Below are 19,935 nucleotides of genomic sequence, written 5' to 3'. Positions count from 1 at the left end.
TCCCGCTAGGTGTCTGTTAACTTCCCATTAGAGTCCTGAAAATGGTACCCAATCTCTGGCACGTTCCCGAACACGTGCAACATGCGCTCCCGTAGGAACAAAAATCTGGTCTTCGGTGTCCCGGGGGAGCACCTAGGACATGCTGGTCTGTAGTGAACCTGGGGGTAACACTAAGACAATCGGGATGCGAGGACCCCGTCGAATCACTCGAATCATATCTTTATCCATGCTAGACTGGCGTCCCGTCGGACCACTCAGTCCTAAATAGGTGGTGATCCCGAAGGACACCCATGCAGGTACGACTCTGATAGACAAAGTTAACAGAACACCCTATCCATAGCATGTAGCATAACATAACATCATAACATGGCATGAGTATTAATCTTAACGTCCTTAATCATGTGATTAATATATCATGCATTAACAATCACCAACAGTCATCAACAACATACTACCGGTCATTAACATAACATCAGTCATCATCATCAATCATCAACATAATAATCTCAGTCATCATCATCAACATCAATACAATGACAGTCGTTATCAGTAGCATCAAGTTATGCATTTTAGCTACCATCAATGCATAATCATAATTACATGCGGTCTCTTGAATTCAGTTCGAAGGTCTAGTAGGAGAATCTCTTACCTGAAGATTTTAGCCAAACAAAGGTACTCCCTAGTTGACAGTAAAATTCTCCAATTAACTTGATTCCTAATCATAAAAGGAACACTTAGTATCTTAATTAATGAAATTAGCAATTGGCTAACATCTAAAAATCCTCCCAAATTAATTAACTTTCTAAAAATTGGGTTGAAACCAATTCAACCTTGACTGGGAAAAATCCAAGATTTAGATCTTAAAAAGTTTAGCCAATTGAACCTTTAAAGAAACCTCAAATAGATCCAAAATTAAATTAATAAAATATTAATTTAATTTTATTTGCTTACCAAGGTTACTCAAATGGAGGTCGAAAAATCCTCTTAATTCATCACTTTAAATCCTCAAGCTTCCAAAGAGACCAATCTTAACTTTAACTGAGGCGGCGACAGCAGAGGGTTATCTTAGAGAAGAAGATAAAGAACCTTTTTCTTTTTCCTTTAATTCCATCTTAAGCATTCCAATGCTATTTATAGACCCAAATAATAACAATAATAATTATTATTATTATTATTTCCTTTTCCTTTTAGGATATATATATATATATATAATACCAAAAAAATATACATATATCTTTATTCCCATTATCTTTCCTAAATCAATGCCTTAATCTTAGGCATTTATAACCATTAGTAATAATAATAATACTTCTTTATTATTATTATTTTTCTCTCACCAAAATCTACAATAAATATATATTTATTTAAACCATTATTCTCTCTTATAAATATATATCTTTTTCGTCCAATCAAAATCAATCATCTCTCTCTTCATGAATTATTTTCTTTTCCAAATAAATATAATTATATTCCATAATATAATTAACTACACTTTTCCAAATTATTAATTAAATATATATATCCATATATATATACTCAATTAATTACAATTCCACCAAAACTAATTTTTCCCTCCAAAATCTCAAATTAACTTAAGTCCTCAATTAATTTAATCAATCAAATCTTTTCTAATAAATCACTTATAACTTCCAAAATGAATTATCTTAACTCAACCATAACAACTTCACTCCATAAACAATATTTATCTTTCTACAAAATAATTAATTATCATCCACAATAATTAATTATTATTTACCTTTCTTCCAAAATAATTAATTATCTTCCACAATAATTAATTATTATTTATCTTCTCCAAAAATAATTAATTATCTTCCACAATAATTAATTAGTATTTATCTTTCTCCAAAAATAATTATTAATTATCTTCCACAATAATTAATTATTATTTATCTTTCTCCAAAATAATTATTAATTATCTTCCACAATAATTAATTATTATTTATCTTTCTCCAAAATAATTATCCTTTTACAAATAATTATATTTTCCCAAAATATAATTATTTTACTTTTTCTCCCTTACCAAATATCTTTTCTCCAAAATACAATTACCTTTTCCTTAAATAGTTATATTTTAACAAATATAAATATCTTTTCCTTTAACATAATAATTATATGTATATAACTTTCAACATGAATTATCTTAACCCAACCATAGCAACTCCACTCCATAATCAAGATTTATCTTTCTACAGAATAATTAATTATTTCCCACAATAATTAATTATTATTTATCTTCCTCCAAAATAATTAATTATCTTCTACAATAATTAATTATTATTTATCTTTCTCCAAAATAATTAATTATCTTCCACAATAATTAATTATTATTTATCTTCTCCAAAGTAATTAATTATCCTTTTACAAATAATTATATTTTCCCAAAATATAATTATTTTACTTTTTCTCCTTTAATAAATATCCTTTCTCCAAAATACAACTATCTTTTCCTTAAATAATTATATTTCAACAAATATAATTATCTTTTCCTTTAACATAATAATTATATATATATTTCCACGTATACATATAATTATCAAATCTCCAACAAACTTTCCACCCTACGGTTTAATTAAATAACGTCCATAATTATTTAATTAAATTCAACTTCAACAACACTAAAATCCACAACTTTACTTAATCCTCTTAACCTACCATTTAATAAAAACTCAACAAACACCACGTGTCAAAACCTCTAATTAATTAAATATTCATCCAAGAAATATTTAATTAATTTTAATTCCCACTTAAATCAAATAATTCTCATTAAATGGATTCAAAATAACGCCCAATAAATTAAATCTAGATAAACAAAATTAAGATAACTGACTCCAAAATTATCTAAATTTTTGGGGCGTTACATCGACTATGCGAAGTAAAGATTGAGAGATAGGAGTCGATCGTTTAGGTGTTACAAGAGCAAAAAGTTCATCCTTTTCTCATTCGGTAATGAGAAATTTTATATGAAATCTACATGCAAATTACATGTAATATTATTTCATATAAGTTCAACACCTCATTAATCCATTAATTATCAATGGGATTAGTAGCTTCAAATTCACAATTAATTGCCATATTTCCCATTAACCGTTAATTAATAGAGTAATTAACCAAAGTGGCATTTTGGTCATTTGACCAACTTTAGTCAAAATCAAACTTTGACTTTTCTCAGTCAAAAGTCAACTTTTTGACTTTTTACTAATTTTCCCGTCTTGACAAATTCTAACCTCCCGAGTATGAATCCGTATTCATTTCTCTAAAATTCAAATCATATTCGAAAATAAATCAGGTCAAAGTTCAAAATCAACATGTCGACTTTTTGACCGTTCTCTAAACTTATAAATCTTTAAATATGAATCTATTTTCATATTCGTTTAAATCATATTTAAACACAAAGCTCAAAGTTCATATTTACTAACTTATATCTAATATATTTGTCGATTTCTCTCTCTCTTCTTAATTCGAACAATTCAAATTACTTCAACATACTTGTTCTTAGTTGAATCCATTTGAGCTAGTAGAGGAACCTAATGAACCTATAGACCATGGGCTCCAACGATTCGAGATTAACTGGCTAAACTCTTTTAGACCAAAGTTAATCAACATTCGTTAACTAGAGAGTTATTCCACTAAAGACTCTTAGTTGCACTCCCCTCACTATAGATATATTTCTGTCCATCTGATATAACCATAATGGGTAAGTTTATCCTTCACAGGTTGTTCGTAATCTTGGTTGGGTCAAAATATCGTTTTACCCCCGAGATTACATCTTCTTCCTTAAGACCCACTGATCCACAATTGAACAACTGGTTTAAGGTCCAACCTATAAACCAGAATCCTTCTGGGGCCAATGAGAAGGTGGGGCCCCTTGTTCAAGACTTGGATTCAGTCCTTAAGGGAACAACCTATCTACTATCCAAGAAGTGGGTAGGAGTGAATTCCATCTTGCACCCTATGTCTCTAATTATCCACTTAGTCTTACCCCTAAAATGGGAGGCTTATTGGGCCAACGATGTTGAGTTGCCCTCACCTATACAAATCTAAGGATACTACCGAATGAACAGAAGTTCATAGTTAGCTCAGGATTAAGATCAAGTTACCTAGGTCATCATAAATGAAATAGTCAGTTTATAGTTTACGGTGTTATAACTAAAAGTGACTACTTCGTGGTTCCAGTCTTATGAAAACCATTTACATAGGACGCTCCCACTCCCATGTCTCTACATGAACGATTCAAGATTCATCGTGTTTATCCAGAATAAGGCGCCCAACCTTATTCATAAATTATAGACCATTTGAGCTATTAACTTGAACTTAATCCATGTTTATGTCTTTACATAAAGCTCAAGTATATATGACAAACTAGTAAATAGCCTCGGGACCTTAAATTTATTGGTTTTAAGATTATAAGATTCAATAATAAATTTTATTGAATCAAATAACGAAGTATGAGTTTCAGGACATAAATTCCAACAAACTCCCACTTGGACTAAAACTCCAAGTAAGTTAGAATTTTATAATGAGAGAAAAGTATATATACATGAGTACAATAAACACATATATAAACTAAGGCATATTTCCAATAAGTCTCCTACTTGTCCTAATTTATAAATCGCGTAGACCCAAACCATGTAGGTGGCTCTCAAACACTTTAGCCGTGAGAGCTTTTGTAAATGGATCAGCCACATTTTGCTTAGAGGAGATTTTTGTTACTATAACGTCTCCTCGATGTACGATTTCTCTGATCAGATGGTACTTTCGTTCAATATGCTTTCCTCGTTTATGACTTCTAGGTTCTCGTGAGTTTGCAACTGCACCACTGTTGTCACAATATAAGGTGATAGGTAGATGCATATTTGGAACGACTTCCAAATCTGTTGAGAACTTTTTAAGCCATACTGCTTCTTTCGCTGCTTCACAGGTAGCTACATATTCAGCTTCCATAGTGGAGTCGGCAATACAAGATTGTTTTATGCTTCTCCATATTACTGCTCCTCCGTTCAGAGTGAAAATTGATCCTGATGTAGACTTTCTAGCATCTTTATCAGTTTGAAAATCGGAGTCAGTGTATCCAGTAAGGATCAGATCCTTAGAACCATACACAAGCATATAGTCTTTTGTTCTTCTAAGATATTTTAGAATATTTTTAACGGCGGTCCAATGATCACGTCCAAGATTGGACTGATATCGATTAACAATCTCCACTGAATAACAAATGTCAGGTCTAGTACATAACATTACATACATCAAGCTCCCAACAGCAAAAGCATAGGGAATGTTACTCATATCCTCAACTTCTTAAGGTGTCTTTGGACATTGTTATTTTGATAAATGAATTCCATATCTGTACGGCAGCAGACCCTTTTTGGAATTATGCATCTTATATCTTGACAACATTTTGTCTATATAAGATGTTTGAGACATGCCTAGAGTTTTGTTCTTTCAGTTCCGAACTATTTGGATACCAAGAACATATTGTGCATTTTTCAAATCTTTCATTTGGAATTCCGTAGCTAACCATTATTTAATATCAGTTAGATGACCTACGTCATTCCCAATGAGTAGAATGTCATCTCCATACAGAACTAAGAATGCTACAGTAGAATTGATGATCCTTTTGTAAACACAAGGTTCATCAACATTCTGTTCAAAACCATAAGATTTGATCGTAGTATCAAACCTTATATTCCAGGATCTAGAAGCTTGTTTCAATCCATAAATGGATATTTGAAGCTTACAAACCTTTTGTTCTTGACCCTTTTGTATAAACCCCTCTGGTTGGACCATATAAATACTCTCTTCAAGATTACCATTCAAAAAGGTTGTCTTGACATCCATCTGCCAAATTTCATAATCATAAAAAGTGACGATGGACAAGAGTATTCGTATCGACTTTATCATGGCAACAGGAGAGAAAGTTTCTTCATAATCTATTCCCTCCCTTTGTGTGTAACCTTTTACCACTAGTCGAGCTTTGAAAGTCTGTACTTTACCAGCTTGGTCTCGTTTTCTCTTGTAGATCCATTTACAACCAATAGGTCTTACCTCACTTGGTTGATCTACTAAAGTCCAGACATAATTGGAATACATAGATTCCATTTCAAGGTCCATGGCTTTGATCCATTGGTCACAATCCACACCATTCATAGTCTGTTTATAGGTCAATGGATCCTCTATGCCATCATCTGGTATGATGATTTGAGCTTCACTTAAACCCAAATAGCGATCAGGCTGTCATACAACCCTCCTACTACGACGAGGTTCTCCCAACTCTTGAGAATGGTGTGTTTGACCAATATTCCTAGTTTTATCTACTACTTTAGTAGATGAACTAGGTCTATTTGGAGTATTATTGGAAATTTCTTCTAATACTAGTTTATTGCGAGTTTGATGATTTCTTATGTGGTCTTCCTCTAAGAACGTAGCATTTGTCGATACAAATACCTTATTTTCTTGAGGATCATTTTTCCTTCAAGACAGGAATCACATGGAGGTAAAGAGTTATCTTCTAACTGATTTAGAAGTCCACTCTTAACGAATCTTCCAATTCTATTGAGATTTATATGACGAAGTCTTAAGTGCCATAAGAAGGCATTAGAAGAAACTTTTTGTCTTTTATTCTGAGTTTCAGCTGTTCTAAACATCTCAGTATTTAAGACAAAATTTGCTCGTGTTGGTCTTAACTTATATAAGTTGTTTTCAAGTATAGCAGAACAAATGTGAATACCTTTTCTTAAAATGAACGCTTCATTAATTTCAAAAGATATTTTATACATATGTTCTATTAAACAAGAGATAGATATCAAATTCCTCTCCATTTGAGGTGCATACAAGACATTCTTGAGTAAGATTTATCTATCATTAAAAAACAACTTCAAATCTCCCACTGTTTTGGCTGAGACCATTTCTCCAGTTTCAACTTTTAGAGTGATCTCTCCCTCAGAAAGCGTTTTCCAAGAACTAGTTTCCTGAAATGAGAAACAAATATGATTAGTGGCTCCTGAATCTAATATCCAGGTAGAATTTTCATTTTCCACTAAACATGTTTCAAGGACAAGTAAATCATATTTACCTTGTGTTTCTTTCTCTGCTTTTTTTTAGCAAGGCATTTTGGGTAGTTTCTCAGCCAGTGCCCATTTTCACCACAGTGGTAACATTTACCTTTTTTTGTAGTCTTCTTTACCTTGTTCTGCTTGGGAGTCTTCCCCTTTCCCTTCTTCTCAATCTTTCAATTGGGTTTTGATGGTCCAGATTTAGATTTAGAGGACGATCCTCTATTAAATTTTCCTTTAGTAGTAGCAACATTTGCTTCTACTTCTTTTCCCTTACCCTTGGTAAGATTCTAAAAACGTTGGAGCTCATTAAAAAGGGTTGTCAGGTTAAATTCTATCTTATTCAAGGACGCGTTCGTTTGGAATGGTATGAAGCTCTTCAGAAGAGACTCTAAGATAAAACTAACTTGATTTGCCTCATCGATGGCACCTCCATTTACCTCAACAATATTGAATGCATCATCATGTCCAAGACATGTTCTCTAACAGAGGTCCCCTCCTTCATACGCTTAGTGTAAATGTATTTGATTGCCTCGTGTCTTAGAGACCATTCTGGTTGCCTAAACATTCCTTTTAATGAATCCATAATCTCTTTAGCTGTGGCTAAGGATTCATGTTTCTTTGCTAAAACATCTGACATGCTAGCAAGAATGTAGACACGGGCTTCTTGTTTGCTTTTATCCATCGATCATATGCTTTTCGACTAGCTCGGTTTGCATTTGAGGCTGAGGTTTGAGGACATTCCTCAGTTAAGACAAACTGTAAATCATCAGCAACTAGTATTGTGTTAAGATTTGATTTCCATGCCGCATAGTTATCGTCGTTAAGTTTTTCGGAAGCTAACAATTGAACTATCGAGCTATTCATGCTGAAAAACAAACATATTTTGTTCAGAAACTATAATCTAAGAAAACCGATCATTTTAGCAAAACTTTAAATAATATACCCTTTTATTTATGTTTTGCAACGATAATTCAAAGGTTTAGAATAACCTCTACCAAGGGGTAACCGATTACTCGTCCTTTGAATCAAGACTATCTGACCAAATGCTAACTCACAAATATCTCATATTTACTTAGCATTTAGTTACCGTTTACTTCGGTCAAGAATGTACTAACTATTTTAGTAATTCTTGTAAGTGTGACCCTCCATTTTCGGTCCTCAAATATGAGAATCATTATGCTCCCGAATGTGGAAAGACAATATGAAAACTTATCTAAGAGACCCTATTCAAATATGGAGTTCGCAGTATTCCGAATCTTATAATATTACCCTCCGAATGGCACGTCGCTCCAGGGCAGACAAGCAGGCGCATTATATGAATCTCACGGTGCGACCTAATGGAAGAGACCGTGGGATGTATTGTCATATATCCCTCACCCACTTACTATGAACTATTTTCCCCATTCATCTAGTTTATAGCTCATGCAAACACTCTCTGAATGGAGTCCGCTCCTATGCACGGCTCAAAGCCCTCAATGAACCTCACGGTGTGAACTCTTGGGAACGCTAGAGCTAAATATACGATACTATTCTCCAGCTGAAGTGTTCTAAAATTTTGGGTAAATTATTCAAGATTTAATTTAGGCTAACTTAAACAAATCCTAAATCTGGGTAAAACATCCAAGTATAACACTTATACTGGATTTTAACCTACGATGTCCAGTTGATAAACCAATTTTATTACCTTACACCTCTCATGCATGCTCATAGAACTAGGTTAACTAGGCCCAAGAACCGATTACGATCTCCAGGTAGGAGGTGTTCCGTAAACTATCAACTTAAAAACCTCCAATCCTTAGTCATCTTATCTGACTTGTTGACAAGATCGAATCAGGTGAGCCTCTTGTAACTTAGTTTTACAAGATATCGACCATAAATCTAATTTATGGAAGATATGGTATTAACCTAGGTGAGCATGCATCTTATGTTTATTATAGATTTAAAAGTCTAATTTCATTTCATAACAATTATAAAACCTTTAGACTAACCTATAATCATACATCTAAAAAAAACAAATTAATATGGTTTTGCAATAATGAATAATTTTGTTAAATCATATTTAATAAAATTAATTCAATTATCTTTTAAATTAATCAAATTAATTTAACCATTAATTAATCATATTAATTAATTTCCATATTAATTTTCCAACATACATGTACATGTTAACCTATGGTGGGATTTTAAAACTATATGTCATACAATATGCACATACAATTTTAGTAATAATTAGACCATATATCACATGTAAGATTAATTAAAACTGCCTAATATAGATTGATTTTTTGCTCTCTAAATTAAGTTAAAAAACTAAATTATTATAATAATAATTTGATGGAGTACAATAATCGCATAACAACCTGTGCACGATCGTTGAGTAGGCAGAGAGCATTCACGGGCATAGGCGATTCGCATACCATATGCGATCGCTGGGCAAAACATGTGTGATCGCTTAGCAGACCATATGCGATCGTTTATTGGTGCTAGCGACACGCGTACCATACGCAATCGCTTAAGCAGATACACAATCATTTAAACGTTTAGCGTTACGCGTACCTTACGCGATCGCTTAGCGGATATACGACCACTTCAGAGGTAAACAATCGTTTAGCGCTAGCACAACACGTACCTTACGCGATGGCTTAACGGGTATACGATCACTTCTTACGCAAACGATACGTATGTCATACATGATCGTTTAGCATATAAAAGATAAAGTCATCTTAACACGATACGCGTACTATACACGATCGTTCAAGATGTAAGCGATAGAGTCTTCTTCAAACGATACGCGTTCCTTACGCGATCGTTTAGCTTGATGCATCTCCTTCTGAGCTTCTTAAACAGCATCATCTTCTTCCCGCATGCAAGAATTACAGCCTAATCTCAACTCTAATGACTCCAATAAATTACAGACTCTTTGCAAAAATTAAATTAAGACACCAACAGGGCTATTTACAAAGATTGAAGCAAATAAACAACTTAATTTAGAGCCAAAACAAAAACTAATCTATTTTAGTTCAACCATAACAATTTATCACATAAATTGTAAAAACCCACCATATGTATATGAGTAAAGCTAAGCATGCTCTGATACCACATAATGGAAAAAACAAAGCAAGAGACATGCAACAGCGGAAGATAAAGATCATGCTTTACTCTATATGCATCTAAATGATTTATAAGTTAATATGCAACTACCATGCGATGGACCTAAACAAAGAGAGAGGAAGGTAAACGATGAACTTACCTTTGTAGTTCTCAACTTCTTCTTTGATCTAAAACTTCTTCTCTTCCTGAAAATCACGAGCAAGGACAGCCACCGAGCTGACCTACTATACTCAGGAACAAGAACTGAGTTGTGGGATTCGGCTATGCGAAGAGAATTTTGAGAGGGATGGAAGTCAATCGTTTAGGTGTTTTTCTAGAGAAAACCTCTTACATTTCTCATTCGGTAATGAGAAGTTTTATATGAAATTTACATGCAAATTACATGTAAATTATTTCATATCTTATCTACACCTAATCAAATCATTAACTCTTTAATGAAATTAGTCGCCTTCAATTCATATTCGGCTGCCACATTTCCCATTATCGTTAATTAATAAAGTAATTAGTCATAAGGATACTTTGGTCATTTGACCAACTTAAGTCAAAGTCAAACTTTGACGTTTCTTAGTCAAAAGTCAACTTTTTGACATTTTACTAATTTTCCTGTCTTGACTAATTCTAACCTCCCGAGTATGAATCCATATTCATTTCTCTAGAATTCAAATCATATTTGAATATAAATCCGATCAAAGTTCATAATCAACATGTTGACTTTTTGACCGTTCTCTAAACTTTTCAAGCTTTTAAATATGAATCAATACTCATATTTATTTAAATCATATTTAAACTTAAAGTTTATTTCTATCGACTTATATCTTATATATGTGTCGGTTTCTCTCTCTAATCTTTATTCGAACAATTCGAATTACTTTAACATACTTGTTCTTAGTTGAATCCATATGAGCTAGTAGGGAAACCTAATAGACCTATAGATCATGGGCTCCAACGATCCGAGATTAACTAACTAAACTCTTTTAGCCTAAAGTTCATCAACATTCGTTAACTAAAGAGTCATTCCACTAAAGACTCTTAGTTGCACTCCCCTCACTATAGATATATTTTTGTCCACCTGATATAACCATAATGGGTAAGTCGATCCTTCACAGGTTGTTCGTAATCTTGGCTGGGTTAAAATATCGTCGTTTTACCCCCGAGATTACATCTTACTCCTTAAGACCCACTAATCCACTATTGAACAATTGGTTTAAGGTCCAACCTGTAAACCAGAATCCTTCTCGGGCCAATGAGATGGTGGGGCCCCTTTTTCAAGACTTGAATTCAGTCCTTAAGGGAACAACCTATCTACTATCCTAGAAGTGGGTAGAAGTGAATTCCATCTTGCACCCTATGTCCCTAGCTATCCACTCGGTCTTACCCCTGAAATGGGAAGCTTATTGGGCTAGCGATGTTGAGTTTACCTCACCTATGCAGATCTAAGGATACTACTGAATGAACAGAAGTTCATAGTTAGCTCAGGATTAAGATCAAGTTACCTAGGCCATCATAAATGAAATAATCAGTTTATAGTTTACAATGTTATAACTAAAAGTGACTACTTCGTGGTTTCAGTCTTATACAAACCATTTATATAGGATTCCCTTAAGGACTGAATCCAAGTCTTGAACAATTGGTTTAAGGTCCAACCTATAAACCTGAGTCCTTCTCGGGCCAATGAGAAGGTGTGGCCCCTTGTTCAAGACTTAGATTCAGTCCTTAAGGGAACAACCTATCTACTATCCCAGAAGTGGGTAGAAGTAAATTTCATCTTACACCATATGTCCCTAGCTATTCACTCGGTCTTATCTCTGAAAAAAAAAATTATTGAATCAAATAACAAAGTATGAGTTTTAGGACATAAATTCCAACAGAATCAAGCCTCAGAATATGATTTCTCATACTCTTTGGCTCTGATTTTTGCCTATTGTGAAGAAGGGAAATGGTAGGGGAAATCTCTCTAAACTCTCATCTAAAATTTTAAGAAAGAATGGAAGTGTGAGATTATTTCTCTCTGGGATCCAATTTCACGCACTTGGTACTGAAGTAAACACCTCTATTTATAGAGGAGAGTTATAGGACATTCTACACTCCATTAATTCTTCCAGTAAAACTACATCGGCGCCGCAGATGTCCTTATGTCCTTTCTTTGATATTCGTGTCAACCACTTTTGTTTACTAGTGCTTTAGATCGCCTAGCTCGTTATGATCATCACCTTGCTGGCTACATGTGTCTCCTCGTGTGACGTTCTATTGCCAGACTATACTTCTTTTTATGTAAAATTCTGCATTAAGACAAATGAAACGTGATAAAACAAGGATAAAGTTCTTTTGTAGTTCGTGATGCCCAACTTGATCAATTATTCTACGTTTCTCCACGATTTCTTCCAATATAATCTTATGCATTAAGGCTTCATTATTTTACATAAAAGACTACAATAATTTGTATTTCTATAAGTTATCACCCATCTTTAAATTGTCAAAACAAATAACCCTAACCACTTATTGAAAATTCAAATTAGCATGAAAACCAGTAAAGAGACATGTTATTGATGAATTTAGTATGAGTTAAGATGGAATCTTTTTTTACTAATGAAGGGCAATTGGATGTTTAGTATCTAATTGGTTGTAGATTGTATGAAAGTCTCAGTTCTTGTTTGAATTCTGTGATTGAAATTCAATTTAACTATTCGTCAGTTGAGAGTATCTTTTCTTACACAAATATATGTGTTCAAACAAAAACCAAAACATTTTGTTCCTTCACGTTTAGTACGTTTTATCAATTCTCACACACAAAATCCGTTGATCGAATTGTTTAAATGACAAAATACTATTAATTAATTCTATATGGATCGACACCCGATCTTAATTACTACTTTCCTAGATAATTGTACAATTAATTGTTTGAGACTAAAGTTCTATAAATCCCTTTTGATTATCTATCTTAGAATTAACGACATCTATTATACAAGTTCCATCATTTGTATTTTCTAGGGTTGTTTTTAAATATAGTAAAACGAACAAAAGATATTAACAAATATAACAAAATATTACTAATAAATGCAAATAAAACTGTTATAATTTTACTTATAGGTATTAATAGATGTTGATAGATATCTATCATTGTCTATGATTTATCACCGATATAAAATTTTGCAATATGTATTTGTAGTGAAATTTTCATTTAAAATAATTTTCCAATTCATTATATTTTTAGCTTGAAATTAGAGAGTAATAAAAAAGTGTTCCAAAAATCCAAACCCACAAATGAAACACTAAAAGAAGTTTTAAATATTTCATTAAATTAGAAGGGGGAAAACAAAATAAATCATTAATATTGATTGATAAAGGAAACATAGGCCCCTCCACACCTTAGAAATGATTACCAATCATTGCACAACATATTGAATAATGAATAACTTGTCAGAAGCGAAAATTATATTTCAGATAAAGAACGTTTCGCCGTACGTTATTTTCTTCTTTCAAATCGTCATACGCTTTTCTCATTCTTTTCTTTTGGTTTCTCTTCGCTTTCCTTCGCTTCTGCTTCATTTGTTGGCGCTACCACTTCTTCCACCTTGGGCTTTTCGTCGGCCTTCGGTATGCAGGAAACTTCTACCACCGGAGGAGCGGTTTCCTTCTATAAAAGGAGGTGCAATTTTTTCTCTTTTATTAACATGCTTAATAATTTCCTTATCAAAGAACTCAAAAACTCATGAAAAGAACCCAAAGTGTATGTTTTAGGTTTTGATAATCTGAAAATTACTCCAAAATATGTCTAAATGAATATCAAAATATCCATTATCGAGATAAATATGACATTAAAATATACCAAAATTGAAAAAAAAAAAAAAAGAAAAAAAAAGAAAACATTGCAGATGTTACAATATTACATCCCCGTTGTTCTACCATGTGGAATTATATTTTCGTAGATGATTATTCTAGATTTATGGTATCTCAAACTATATTTGTATAGTGCCCCTAAATATTCAATCACAAGTTGGCATTTGACATTTGTTCTTTATTTACTCACAAATATCTTCCATAATTTGTGGGTCATATCTAATCATGATAAATAAATTACACAAACAATTTTTAAAACAAGATCTCCTACTTTGTATTAAAGCCTTAAAATATTCGATCTATTAAATTAGCTAGAGAGTATACCTCAACGAGCAAGGAGGCGAGAGACGGGGACTTCTCCTTCTCGACGATAACTTTCTCATTGTCTTCCTTCTTTTTTTCATCAGTTTGATCAACCTTCTTTTCCTCTTCCACGACCTTGATTTCCTCATTGTTCTTCACAATATCATGATCAATAGGTTCGGGTGCAGGGATTGCAGCCAAATCATCGGTCTTGACTTTAGGCTTGGTAGCGCAGGCACCCATGGTCTATATGTGTGAAAAACAACCGATTAAGTTTTCTTTCCCTCCGGTTAAGGAGAGAAAGATTTGGAAGAAGAGAAAGAAGACAAATAAGAGATTTTGAGATTGTAATTGGTGTGGTTGGGCAAAGGTGTAGAAGTCATACAAAGGCGTTTTATACTCATAACGTTGTTCTTTTTTTAGGAGATGGGAAAGCCGCTGAATTGGTAAATATTCCTAAATTCAACTTTATTTTGTTCTTTACTATATAGGGTGACCTTACGTGACCATTTGCGTGAAACAATGTCCGACTGTTGTGTAGCCCATTGGAATTCCATCGCACGCCCATTATATTTAGAATTTATCTATAAATGTATAAATCTATAAATATAATATGTGAGACAAACTAGAAGAATCTTTTGAATCTATTTTGCCTTTACTTTTTCGATAAATTTCTATTTTTCTGACATAACTCTTCGAGTATAAATATCTGTTGATTCTAATAGGTGCAGTTGCTAAGTTCAATAGATGCAATTGATATCACTAGAATACAAATCTACAAGATGGGACAATTATTCGAATGATGTTTTATTGAGTTCAATTGATATCAATGAGTTGAGGACTATTTAGTTAGAGATGGTTGCATATTGAAATGCGGTTTTGTTTCATAAGTGAGATGTATGTATATTAATAAAAAAAAAAAGCGAGTTATTTATATTTGATAGATTGAACTATCATGCATGGTTGAGATTAAAAAAAACATTTATATTTGTCATACCATGTATTTTCATTTTGAGTTTATTCTCTAGATTAGGAAATACATTTTAGAATTCAAAACCTCAAACTTTGACATTTTCACGTGTGTTGCACATGTTCATTACTAGTTAGAAAAATAGCTAAAACTTCTGTTTGATAATCATTTGACTATTTATTTTTAGTTATTTAAATTTAAACATTCAAACGCATATATCACCTCTAAAATTCTTAATTTTCATCTGCTTGTTACAAATCTTTACAAAATTGAAATCAAACTTTGAAAACTAAAACGAAAAGATAGTTTTAAAAAACTTAATTTTATTTGGGGCACTTGCAAAAAAGGCAAAACAAGTTATAATAATTAAGTCCATAGCACATAAATTTATTATTTGCAAAAATAGCAAAAACAAAACCCATCCCAGATATAAAATGTTACAAATTCCCTTGTTACTTATATACATTTGATACTCATGATATACTTGATACACACCAAATACATTTGAAATTTCTTGATAACCTTTGGACCTTGATACACTTGATGTACCATGATACTATATGATACACTTGATGTACTATAATATTCTTTGATACACTTGATACCATTTGATACACCTGAAAAACAGCTTGATACACCTAATACTCACTACAACATATTGCGCTTTTAATAGCCCTCTAAGATAGCTTATTTTAAATTGAGCTATTGAAAAGAAAAAAAAATAAAAATAAAAACAAAAATAGTAATTAATTAATAAAATCCCGCCCGCGATAGCCCTCTAAAAAAAATTCCTTTTTGTCACATCAATTCTCTCTCATATGATAGCCAGCCCTCACCTGTTCAATTGACTTCTTCATCTCTCACATTATTCAATCGATTTCTTCATCTTATCTCATCTCTTCATCGATCAGTCGCCTCTCACGACTTCCGTTCACTTCCATCTCTGTTTTTCGTCTCTATGTTCATCATCATTGCACGATAGTCGGTCGTCTCTCTGTTTGTGTCTCTCATCTTCATCTCATCTCATCTCATCTCTTCATCGGTCGGCCACCTCTCACAACCTCTGTTCAATCGACGATGACATCGCTTCCATCTATGTTTGTCGTCTCTCTGTTCATCGTCACTCTATGCGATAATCGATCGTCTCTATGTTTGTAATCTATGTTCGAAGTCGTCTCTACAAGGAAACTGTGCGTCGTCCAATGATTCGAGGTTAGTATTCTTCTTCCTTTCTAAGTTAGAAACACGACTGAATAAATCGAGGTTAGGCAATGAAGCTAGAAATGTTTCCTAAGTTTTTTTTCTTTCTCAAATCTCTCAAAATTCTTCTCATCATGATGATAGAAAGGTATTAACGGATTAAGAAACCTTCAATAATATGATTACTCTTCATCACTCCTTTTAGTACTCAAAAATAGATCTGCTCTTCTCTTTTCCAAACTATTTGATGCAATTATCTAGTCTACATACAAGTACACGTATTTTCCTGATCCTCTTTTTGAGGATTACTTTTCTTTATAGTTTGGATTGTAAATTGAAATACAATTTTGAGTCACAAGGGTGATTTCCTTAACTTTAATGGTTGGCCTATGACTGTATCTACTCTGCCATTTTAAAAAATAGTTACATTCTTCTACAAGTTCTAATGTTAAGATTGCTTTGAGAAAAATCTTTTAGAATTTCAAACGAAAGTTTGAATTTGAAATAGCGTGCGGAGAATTTTAACTCTAAATCACCCCATGCCATTTCAAATCTAAATTTTAGTTTAAAATCTTAATCAATTTCTATTCCAATAACAGTTTTGAAACCATTAGGAAGGTCGAAATTTCACCTTTTCAGTAAGATATGGATGCTAGAAGGGTAATTGCATTGTCTCTCTTAAGACATATTTGACAATCTTGTTTCTTTATATAAATTCAATATGCTATTAGATCCTTTATCTATGCTATGGACCCAACATTTACTGCCTCTTTCAAAAGCCGAATCCTCGTCTACCAATGTTAAATTAGTAAACATTCAAATTTAAGGTTCTAACTCAAAAAGAAAATGCTAGTAAGAAAGACATAAGCCCAATATCTCAAAGGATCGTCAAACTTAACAATCATAGATGATAAAATATAGACGGTTCATCTCAATAAATTTTATAGCAAAAGATATTGAAGTAAAGTGTTGTTATAAAGACATGGATGGGTAAGAAGAGACTGAGAAGTTAAAAGGAACATTGATTGAGGAAACAAAATACTATCATAAAATTTTACTATCTATAAAACCTCAAATGTTAAGGTTATGTTAAAATTGAAAAGTTGAGATTTTTTTATATTAGGAAAAGTGAATTAAATTAAATAAAGAAACTCCCAAATTCAAATTGTTTGGTCTGTTCTGCTTATAGTGAGAATGAGATTGTATAAACAAATGTGTAGATATCTAAAGAAGTGGTCTTTTTGCTCTATGTTTTCGTTTCTTCCTTGACTTCTTTTGATATTCTCTTTTCTCGAGTAGTGCTTGTTGACCAAGTCATTGACGATTGAATTTTTCATTCAATTAAGTGCATCAAAATCTCAAAAATGTTCAACAAAAATTGGGTACATTTAAATCGGTAAGAAATTAACTAACTTTTAATATTGAGTTAACTTTTAATGCATATTTAACTAAATCAACTTTATTTAATAGTGCTACTAATGAATATATGGAAGGAGCATGGGATTTTCTGCAAGAAGTAAAGAAAAGGAAGCCAAATGCCAATAAATTTTTGTGTCCATGTAAAGACTATAGAAATATGACACATTGTGATTTTCAAATCATATATGAGCACTTGGTCATTAAGGGAATGGACCCTACATATAACTTCTGGTACCATCATGGGGAAGTATGAGAAGGAGATGAAATGGAGAATGAAGTTGATGATAGTTTTATGTGTGAAGCAACGAACTTCTATGAGAGCACCTATATGGGAGAAAAGGACATCATTCATGACAATTCTACATCAAGGAAGGAAAACAATTTTTCTCAAAAGATGGAAGAGACAAATACGCCATTGTAAGGTGGTTGTACGAAGTATACAAAGATGTTAGCAGATTTAGCATTGTACAAACTGAAAACTTTTAATGGTTGGTCAGATACAAGTTTCACTAGCCTTTGGGGGCTTCTGCATGACATTCTCCCAATGGACAATGTTATTTCAAGATCTATTTATGAAGTTAAAAAATTATTTAAATTATTTAAGGAATTTGATTTAGGTTACCAAAAAAATTCATGCATGAGTTAAAGATAGTTACCTATTTAAAAATAAGAATGAAAAGTTAGAAAGTTGTCCTCATTGTGCGAGTTCAAGATGAAAGTTTGATGAACAAACAAACCAAATCGAACAAGGTGTGCCTGCCAAGGTACTGAGATACTTTCCTATTATTCCACGACTTAAATGGATGTTTAAAATAAATGAAATTAGTGAAAGTTTACGTTTGCATTTAAGCCATAAAAGTACTAATGGAAAGATCAAACATCACGTTGACTCTGTTGCATGGAAAATAATTGATAAAAAAATGGTCCAAGTTTTTAATGGATCCACGTAATCTTAGATTGAGCCTTGCTACAGACGGGTTTAACCCATTCTCCAATTTAAGTAGTCGATATAGTTGTTGGCCAGTCATGCTTGTTACTTACAATCTTCCTCCTTGGTTATGCATGAAAAAGAAAAACATAATATTGACACTGTTGATTCCTAGTCCCAGACAACCTGGAAATGATATTAATGTATATCTACAACCCCTTGTGGAAGATCTACAACAACTATGGAAAGGAATACAAGTTTACAATATTGTAGGTAATACACATTTTAATTTGAGATCAATTCTTATGTCGACTATAACTAATTTTCTAGCATATGAAAATCTTGTCAGATGCACCACAAAAGGTAAATATGCATGCCTAACATGTGGAAATAGTACTCTTTCTTATTGATTGAAACAAAGTAAAAAATTTGCATATATGGGTCATAGACGATTCTTGTCAATGGCTCATCCATATTGAAGAAAAAAGGCATGGGTTGACAGTACAATAGAAGAAGAGTTACCTCCTAAAATAGCTACAAGTAGTGCAATTTATGTCCAACTTGAAAATTTTGATAGTTGTTGGAGAAAACATGAAAAGAAAAAGAGCAAAAGTCATAAAGAATCGTCAAATTAAAGGTGGAAGAACCATCGATTTTCTTCAATCTAAAATATTGGAAGGTAAACCAACTTGAAGTTTATGTTTGTGTCTTATTACATTTCAAATTATTATGGTTTGAAATACGTCATAAACGATTTGAAACTTTGACTGTCTACGAATTACCAATACGACAAAACTTGGATATCATGCATGTAGAGAAGAATGTATGTAAGAGTATTATAGGGACATTATTAGATATAAATGGAAAGTCAAAAGATGGAGTTAATGCAAGAAAAGACTTACAACTTTTGAAAATTCGTCCTGACTTATATCCTCAAAACTGTGGAGGAAGAACTTATCTACCTTCTGCTCCACACACATTGTCAAAGTCCGAGAAGAAATTATTTTGTTCAAGGTTGTACAAACTGAAGTTGCTTGAAGTGTGTATCATTAGATGAATGCAAAGTGATGGAGTTGAAGTCTCATGATTATCAT

The 19,935-nt window shown here is 32.6% G+C and overlaps 1 protein-coding gene and 1 pseudogene across 2 annotated transcripts; both read right to left on the bottom strand.

Annotated features, from left to right (window-relative positions):
• Positions 1-7,360: 7,360 nt before the first annotated feature.
• LOC127148483 (uncharacterized) lies at positions 7,361-7,937 on the bottom strand (annotated as a pseudogene).
• A 5,509-nt stretch (positions 7,938-13,446) lies between these two features.
• Positions 13,447-14,707, bottom strand: LOC103489688 (major latex allergen Hev b 5-like). 2 transcript variants are annotated; one of them, XM_051081353.1, is made up of 2 exons: positions 14,346-14,707; positions 13,447-13,815 (listed from the first exon to the last, which is right to left on the bottom strand). In XM_051081353.1, the coding sequence occupies exons 1-2, from the start codon at positions 14,565-14,567 to the stop codon at positions 13,669-13,671; spliced, it is 369 nt and encodes a 122-aa protein (XP_050937310.1). In that variant the 5' UTR covers positions 14,568-14,707; the 3' UTR covers positions 13,447-13,668. The 2 variants fall into 2 exon arrangements, with proteins under 2 accessions (XP_050937310.1, XP_008447176.1); XM_008448954.3 differs by having other exon boundaries at positions 13,447-13,818; positions 14,346-14,706.
• Positions 14,708-19,935: the final 5,228 nt, after the last annotated feature.

This window comes from Cucumis melo, chromosome 1 (assembly GCF_025177605.1).
Source record: "Cucumis melo cultivar AY chromosome 1, USDA_Cmelo_AY_1.0, whole genome shotgun sequence".
Lineage (NCBI taxonomy): Eukaryota > Viridiplantae > Streptophyta > Magnoliopsida > Cucurbitales > Cucurbitaceae > Cucumis > Cucumis melo.
Note: the sequence above shows the minus strand (reverse complement) of the source record. Positions and strands in the feature narration are given on the sequence as shown.

Coding starts and splice junctions, on each gene's coding strand:
- LOC103489688 (XM_008448954.3), bottom strand. CDS start 14,567: ATGGGTGCCTGCGCTACCAAGCCTAAAGTCAAGACCGATGATTTGGCT. Junction 13,819..14,345: donor TCGCCTCCTTGCTCGTTGAG/GTATACTCTCTA, acceptor CTCCTTTTATAG/AAGGAAACCGCTCCTCCGGT.